At 46.2% G+C, this 8,770-nt stretch overlaps 1 protein-coding gene across 1 annotated transcript in view; it reads left to right on the plus strand.

Annotated features, from left to right (window-relative positions):
• LOC123157550 (uncharacterized) overlaps positions 1-8,373 on the plus strand; it is a 146,572-nt gene extending 138,199 nt beyond the window's left edge. Inside the window, exons 2-4 of the mRNA XM_044575837.1 lie at positions 5,845-6,452; positions 6,577-6,853; positions 8,004-8,373. Coding sequence (XP_044431772.1) covers positions 5,845-6,452; positions 6,577-6,853; positions 8,004-8,044 — 926 coding nt within the window. The 3' untranslated portion in view covers positions 8,045-8,373. The remainder of the gene's footprint in view (positions 1-5,844; positions 6,453-6,576; positions 6,854-8,003) is intronic.
• Positions 8,374-8,770: the final 397 nt, after the last annotated feature.

Below are 8,770 nucleotides of genomic sequence, written 5' to 3' on the forward strand. Positions count from 1 at the left end.
TTTTTGCTTTTAGTTTTAAAAAATTTATAAACTTTCTGTTAGTGCCATTAGTTTTCAAATTTGAAAACACTTTTTTTGTTTTTTTGTTTTCTTTCTTGCTTTATTTTTTTTATTTTGTTTCTACTTACAACAAAATATTTATTGTTGCTATTTTTAATTATTACGAGGGCCGAACCATAAGACATTAAAGCATTTCAAATGAACTCTAAAAAAGTTGAAAGTTGGCATGGTATAATAAATTCACCCACATAGCATGTGCTTGTACAAAACGGATAATGGTATCATACTCGTCTGTTACAAAGTTGGCATGGTATCATCATAATAGTTGCGGGAGAAAGTCTTCACTTTTTCTTCGCTTGTGTCATTTGCTTATTGCGCCGTAACCTTGGATAATCTTCATCGTTTATCAGGAAGCTGGGGTCAGCCTTGACTTTGAAGGGAGGAATTTCATGAAACTTTTCATAATCTTCAGACATGTCTGTCTTGCCCTCCACTCCCATGATGTCCTTTTTTCCTGAAAGAACTATGTGGCGCTTTGGCTCATCGTATGATGTATTCACTTCCTTATCTTTTCTTTTTCTCGGTCTGGTAGACATGTCCTTCACATAGATAACCTATGCCACATCATTGGCTAGGACGAACGGTTCGTTAGTGTACCCAAGATTTTTCAGATCTACTGTTGTCATTCCATACTGTGGGTCTACCTGTACCCCCCTCCTGATAGATTGACCCATTTGCACTTAAACAAAGGGACCTTAAAATCATGTCCGTACTCAAGTTCCCATATGTCCACTATGTAACCATAATATGTGTCCTTTCCCCTCTCGGTTGTTGCATCAAAGCGGACACTGCTGTTTTGGTTGGTGCTCTTTTGATCTTGGTCAATCGTGTAAAATGTATTCCCATTTATCTCGTATCCTTTCCAAATCGTAACAGTCGAAGATGGTCCCCTGGACAACAAGTACAGCTCAGCACAAACAGTGTTGTCACCTCTAAGACATGCTTCCAACCAACTGCTGAAAGTCCTGATGTGTTCACATGTAAACCAGTCATCGCACTGCTCCGGGTGTTTGGAGCGCGGACTGTTCTTGTGTTCATCGACATACGCGGTCACCAAGGTACAGTTCTGTAGAACTGTGTAGTGTGCTTGAGACCAAGAATATCCGTTCCTGAATATTATTGAGTCCCTTCCAAGCGTGCCTTTTCCAGTCATTCTCCCCTCATACCGCGATTGAGGGAGACCTATCTTCTAAAGGCTAGGAATGAAGTCAACACAAAACCCGATGACATCCTCTGTTTGATGGCCCATGGAGATGCTTCCTTCTGGCCTAGCGCGGTTACGGACATATTTCTTTAGGACTCCCATGAACCTCTTAAAGGGGTACATATTGTGTAGAAACACGGGGCCCAGAATGACAATCTCGTCAACTAGATGAACTAGGACGTGTGTCATGATATTGAAGAAGGATGGTGGGATCACCAGCTCGAAACTTACAAGACATTGCACCACATCACTCCTTAGCCTTGGTATGATTTATTGATCGATCACCTTCTGAGAGATTGCATTGAGGAATGCACATAGCTTCATAATGGCTAATCGGACGTTTTTCGGTAGAAGCCCCCTCAATGCAACCGGAAGCAGTTGCGACATAATCACGTGGCAGTCATGAGACTTTAGGTTCTGAAACTTTTTCTCTGCCAAATTTATTATTCCTTTTATATTCGACAAGAAGCCAGTCGGGACCTTCATACTAAGCAGGCATTCAAAGAAGATTTCCTTCTCTTCTTTGGTAAGAGCATAGCTGGCAGGACCTTCATACTGCTTTGGAGGCATGTCATCTTTTTCGTGCAAATGTTGCAGGTCCTCCCGTGCCTCAGTTGTATCTTTTGTCTTCCCATACACGCCCAAGAAACCTAGCAGGTTCACGCAAAGGTTCTTCGTCACGTGCATCACGTCGATCAAAGAGCGGACCTCTAGGTCTTTCCAGTAGGGTAGGTCCCAAAATATAGATTTCTTCTTCCACATGGGTGTGTGTCCCCCAGCGTCACTCGGAACAGCTAGTCCGCCAGGACCCTTTCCAAAGATTACGTGTAAATCATTGACCATAGCAAATACGTGATCACCGGTACGCATGGCGGGCTTCTTCCGGTGATCTGCCTCGCCTTTGGAATGCTTGCCTTTCTTTCGACATTGATGGTTGGTCGCAAGAAATCGACGATAGCCCAGGTACACATTCTTCCTGCAGCTTTCCAGGTATATACTATCGGTGTCAAGTAAACAGTGCGTGCATGCGTGGTATCCCTTGTTTGTCTGTCCTGAAAGGTTACTGAGAGTGGGCCGATCGTTGATGGTCATGAACAGCAACGCCTTTAGGTAAAATTCCTCCTGTTTGTGCTCATCCCACGTACGTACACCGTTTCCATTCCGCAGTTGTAAAAGTTCTTCAACTAATGGCCTTAGGTACACATCAATGTCGTTGCCGGGTTGCTTAGGGCCTTGGATGAGAACTGGCATCATAATGAACTTCCGCTTCATGCACATCCAAGGAAGGAAGGTTATACATACATAGAGTCACGGTCCAGGTGTTGTGATTGCTGCTCTGCTCCCCGAAAGGATTAATGACATCCGCGCTTAAAGCAAACCATACGTTCCTTGGCTCACTTGAAAACTCATCCCAGTAATTTCTCTCGATTTTTCTCCACTGCGACCCGTCAGCGGGTGCTCTCAACTTCCCGTCTTTCTTACGGTCCTCACTGTGCCATCGCATCAACTTGGCATGCTCTCCGTTTCTGAACAGACGTTTCAACCGTGGTATTATAGGAGCATACCACATCACCTTCGCAGGAACCCTCTTCCTAGGGGGCTCGCCGTCAACATCACCAGGGTCATCTCGTCTGATCTTATACCGTAATGCACCGCATACCGGGCATGCGTTCAGATCCTTGTATGCACCGCAGTAGAGGATGCAGTCATTAGGGCATGCATGTATCTTCTGCACCTCCAATCCTAGAGGGCATACGACCTTCTTTGTTGCATATGTATTGTCGGGCAATTTGTTATCCTTTGGAAGCTTCTTCTTCAATATTTTCAGTAGCTTCTCAAATCCTTTGTCAGGCACAACATTCTTTGCCTTCCACTACAGCAATTCCAGTACGGTACCGAGCTTTGTGTTGCCATCTTCGCAATTGGGGTACAACCCTTTTTTGTGGTCCTCTAACATGCGATCGAACTTCAGCTTCTCCTTTTGACTTTCGCATTGCATCCTTGCATCGACAATGACCCTGCGGAGATGATCATCATCATCGGGCACATCGTCTGGTTCCTCTTGATCTTCAGCAGCTTCGCCCGTTGCAGCATCATTGTGCACATCGTCTGGTTCCTCTTGATGTTCAGTAGCATCGCCATATTCAGGGGGCACATAGTTGTCATCGTACTCTTCTTCTTCGCCGTCTTCCATCATAACTCCTATTTCTCCGTGCCTCGTCCAAACATTATAGTGTGGCATGAAACCCTTGTAAAGCAGGTGGGTGTGGAGGATTTTCCGGTCAGAGTAAGACTTCGTATTCCCACATATAGGGCATGGACAACACATAAAACCATTCTGCTTGTTTGCCTCAGCCACTTCGAGAAAATCATGCACGCCCTTAATGTACTCGGAGGTGTGTCTTGAACCGTACATCCATTGCTGGTTCATCTGCGTGCATTATATATAATTAAGTGTGTCAAAAATCGTTACAGAACATAATGAATAGATAATTAAGTGACCAAATTAATAGAAGTTCATCATCACATTAAAACAAAAGTACATACATAGTTCTCATCTAACAACATAAAGCTCTGCAGAGCATCTAAATTAATTAAACCATACACTGAAACTATGTAAAACATTTCAATGCGAAAACAAATGCGATCATAATCGCAACCAATGTAACAACTGATCCAACGGCATAATGCTACCAAGCCTCGGTATGAATGGCATATTTTCTAATCTTTCTAATCTTCAAGCGCATTGCATCCATCTTGATCTTGTGATCATCGACGACATCCGCAACATGCAACTCCAATATCATCTTCTCCTCCTCAATTTTTTTAATTTTTTCCTTCAACAAATTGTTTTCTTCTTCAACTAAATTTAACCTCTCGACAATAGGGTCGGTTGGAATTTCCGTTTCAACAACCTCCTAGATAAATAAAATCTATGTCACGTTCGTCGGCATAATTGTCATAAAGAATAAATGAACCAATAGTTATCAAAAGATAATATATACCACATCTGAATCATAGACAGGACGAGGGCCGACGGGGGCGGATACCAAAACCATCGCACTATATAAGATGCAATAATAAAAGTAAGAAAATTATACAAGTATCTATACAAACATACAAGTAAGAATTTTTTTTTTCTTTCTGAAAGAAGATAAGAATAAGAGGCTCACCACGGTGGTGCCGGCGACGAGATCGGCGCGGGCGATTGACGGCGGTGGAGACGGGGACGGGACGTGACGGACCGCTAAACCTAGACAAATATTGAGGAAAATGGAGCTTGGAGGTCAACCTTGGAGAGGAGAAAGCTTAAGTAGTGTGGCTCGGACATTCTATCTAACACCTCGTGTGCATAGGAGGTGAGCTAGAGCACCACAAAGCTCTCCCCTCGCCGGCGACGAAAAATAGAGCAGTGGGAGTGCTCTGCTCGCGGGCGAGGGGTATATATAGGCATATCATTGGTCCCGGTTCGTGGCACGAACCGGGACTAAAGGGCAGCCTTTGGTCCCGGTACATGCCACCAACCGGGACCAAAGGGGGTGGGCCAGGAGCGAGGCCCATTGGTCCCGGTTAGTCCCACCAACCGGGACCAATAGGTCCAGCCGAACCGGGACCAATGACCCACGTGGCCCGGCCGGCCCCCGTGGCTCACGAACCGGGTCCAATTCCCCCATTGGTCCCCGTTCTGGATTGAACCGGGACTAATGGGCTGGCCCGGCCTGGACCATTGCCCCCTTTTCTACTAGTGGCTGGCCCCCCTCTTTCCTCCCCCCTCTATCTTCCCTTCCCTTTCCATCCGGTGGAAGAAAGGAAAATGGGGGAGGGGGGCGAATCCTCCTTGGACTAGGAGTCCAAGTAGGACTCCCCTCTAGAGCGCCCAACCTGGCCGGCCTCCTCTCTCCCTCCCTCCTTTATATACGTGGCCAGGAGGCACCCCAATAGCACAACAGACAATCTCTTAGCGGTGTGCGGTGCGCCCCTCCACAGTTACGCACCTCAGTTATATCGTCGTAGTGCTTAGGCGAAGCCTTGCGCCGGTAACTTCATCATCACCGTCACCATGTTGTCGTGCTGACGAAACCCTTCCTCGGCCTCAACTGGATCAAGAGCTCGATGGACGTCATTGAGCTGAACGTATGCTGAACGCGGAGGTGTCGTACGTTCGGTGCTTGGATCGGTTGGATTGCGAAGACGTTCGACTACATCAACTGTATTACTAAACGCTTCCGCTTTCGGTCTACAAAGGTACATGGACGTACTCTCCCCGCTTGTTGCTATGCTTCTCCTAGATAGATTTTGCGTGATCGTAGGAAATTTTTTGAAGTGCTACGTTCCCCAATAATATATAGTCCTCCGCATTGTTGTTTTTCTTTTGAGGGATTGTGGACGATTAGGTTTTTTTTTGTTGAGGTGATTGTGGACGATTAGATTGTTTTTTTAGGGGTTGTGGGCGGTTAGGTGGGCTGGATCAAACTTGCGCGGGCATCGGGACCTATGTCCAACGGCCCACCTAGTGCCGAAAGCCGAGCCTTGAATAAATACTCTGCCTTGGCGCCCAACGCAACCGTCTCAACCAACAGCTCTCGCTTCTTCTCTTCTCCGCCTCGCCGCAGCGCCAAGAAACCAAGAACCCACCTCTCCTTCCCCCGCGCGCCTCTGCTCTCCAGCGTCACCGGCGACAGATGGAGCAGTTCCATCACGGCCAGCACGTGCGGCTGCGCAGCCGCGTGCACGGCACGTACCTGCACGCCGACGAGGACGGCCATGGCATCAACCTCCGCTTCCGCCGGGAGTCTATGAACACGGCTTGGGCGGTGCACCGGCACACCGGCACCCAGGCGAGGACGGACAGTTCCTGCTCCTCCACAGTGCCGCCTACGGCCACTACCTCGCCGCCACGGACGTGCCGGCGCCGCCCGGCCACCGCGGGCTCCGCGTCGAGCAGCGTGACTACTACCATCCTGAGGTGGAGCCACTCGTTTGGCACGCCATCCTGTCAGAATCCGAGGAAGAGGTCTACCTCCGCCACATCGGCGGCGCCTGCCTCCGCGCCAATGGGAGGTACTGGAACACCGACGCCAGCGTCGACTACATTGAGGACCTCGACAACATCAGCAGGAAGATGCTCTGGGTCATGGAGCAAATCCCCGCCAGGGAGGTCATGCCTCCCCTTCCACGTCCGATTGGGGTGAGCCCGTTCCTTGATTCTTCCCCAATTTGAGTGAATTGGGTTCTTGGATTTTCTTTCATTCGCATGCTTTGTTTCTTTGGCTTTTTTGATTTGACCATGGTTGTCTGGGACTCAACTGCAGCTTCCCCACCCCATGTTGCGGTCGCGGATGATCATGTACATGTGGCGGAACATCCTCGGGGGCCTCATCACCCGCGGCTCGTTCGTGTTCTGGGGGAGGTCTGTGTTCCGCCTGAGGAATCATCTGGTCAGGCGGCTGCGCCCCATGATAGACTTGGACGACTCCGAGCTCGTCATGGGCCTCCCCACACGTGATGGCCGGATGTTTCCACTTGTCGTCGACCTGCCCAGTAGCGGCCATACCCTCCACATCTTCCTCACCATCATCGGGACGCCTGGTGAGAAACCTTCCTAGTCTTCTCCTTTCGCAAGAAACTCGTATTCGCAGTAGTCTTGAACTACTAGTCTGAATTCTGAAAAAGCAGTTTACTGAAACTGGTGTAGTCTGAAACTTTTGATAATCTGTTTCAGCCTTTCGGTTAGTAGTTAAGACATGGAAATTGTCAGTAGAAGTTGCTAAATTAAATCAGTAGGAGGTCAACAGGCATGACATTGTGCCGGTTGGGTTTATGGGAATAGTCAGAACTGCAGTACGATTATAGATATCAGTAAATTGTATTTATGGACAGATGCTAGATGTTGCTAAATGTTGTTTGTAGTGTGTGTGCCTGGCGAGGGGCATATGAAGAGGTCGGTGACTAGTAAAGGTTTGGGTATTCGAAACCACTAGTCTGGAAAACAGTTTATGTGGTCTGAAACTTTTCCTAATGTGTTTCAGACTTTTAGTAAAAGTTGTTGAATCAAATCAGTTCTTTGATGCTATTATGGACAGATTTAAAATCCACAGTAAACCTTGATATGGGAACTATTCGTTTTGATGCTACTGTGCTTTAATACGATATGCCGCTAGTGGAAGGCTTTGGAATTTGAAAACCCAAATCAGTTCTGTCTGCCTAGTTCAGCTTCACATAGGTTTCTATTTTCTAGCCTACAGTAATTGTTCCGAACTTTTGATAATCTGTTTCAGACTTTGAGTTACGAGTTAAGACATGGAAATAGTATGAACTGCTGTTGGATTAAATCAGTATGTGGTTAACAGGCGCAACATTGTGCCTGTTGGGTTTATGGACAGATGCTAGAAGGTTGTCTGAAGATAGTTGTTTGCTAGAGCTGGGGAATCATTTCATAAGTAAAAAATCCACACTGAACCTTGATACGTAAACCAATGGTTTTGATGGTACTGTTCTTTGACTCAGATTATTCATTTCTTCAATTTAATACGATATGCCACTAGTGGTAGACTTCGGAGCCAATCGTTCATAATGATTTCTGTTTTTTAGCCTACTGTAATTGGTTTTTAGCCCACAGCACTTTACATTGTTTTGAGGCTTTGTACATCAGCTTTCTTTTTTATCCTCTTATTTAAAGCTGTTGCAGTACCTGTGACACATAATGCCTAACAGTTTAACTATTTTCCTGGTAATTCAGCCCACGAGGAGCTGCGGTATGCGGATGTCGCTGCAGAGTAGAGAGATGCCCCTAGAAGTCGCCTTCCTATCCACCTCTTCAGAAGTGTCGCCGCCTCGGACACGACTGACATAGAGATATGGGTTCAGGAAAACCCAGCAGTTCATGTGTTCCTGCTACTTAAACTTGGTTTGTTCTCCTGACAGTAGGAAACCTATTTGCTTTGTCATCATGGTCCTAAAATTCTGAAACTATTTGTACAATGGGTGCAATGGCATTGGTCTGTAATGTGTTGACAATGGCTACTACTTAATTGTTGTTAGCCGCATTTCTCTTAGATGGAGAACAGATGTGGTGGTTCTTGCAGTGAGTTGAGCACTTGAGTTTTGTTATTCCGCTTAAAGTTTTGTTATTCTCTTAAATGAATTTGTGTTTTCATGGAGACCAGAGTTCTGAACATGGTCAAGTTAATGCATCCGTACACGACTTGCTGCATTTTGCTGTGTGCGTAAGCGTTAGCCTATGGTAATTTTTTTGAACAAAAATTCAGGTTGTATCCCACGATACTGTAAGAATGCTAGTTTCTGCACATTACATTGTTCATGAGCATGACAACAACTTCAGACATTTTATGTTTCCTTCTCGGTTTCTGTCTCTTTCTCTCTCTGTCTCTGTCTATCTTGTTTCAGTATTGACTACTGAAACGTTTGAAGATCAGTAAAAATGTATGTTTTGTTTTTTTATTTTTCTTTATTGTGAGATTGCAGTATGTAGAGTACGAGGATGGT

The sequence above is a fragment of the Triticum aestivum genome, chromosome 7B, assembly GCF_018294505.1.
Source record: "Triticum aestivum cultivar Chinese Spring chromosome 7B, IWGSC CS RefSeq v2.1, whole genome shotgun sequence".
Taxonomy (NCBI): Eukaryota; Viridiplantae; Streptophyta; class Magnoliopsida; order Poales; family Poaceae; genus Triticum; species Triticum aestivum.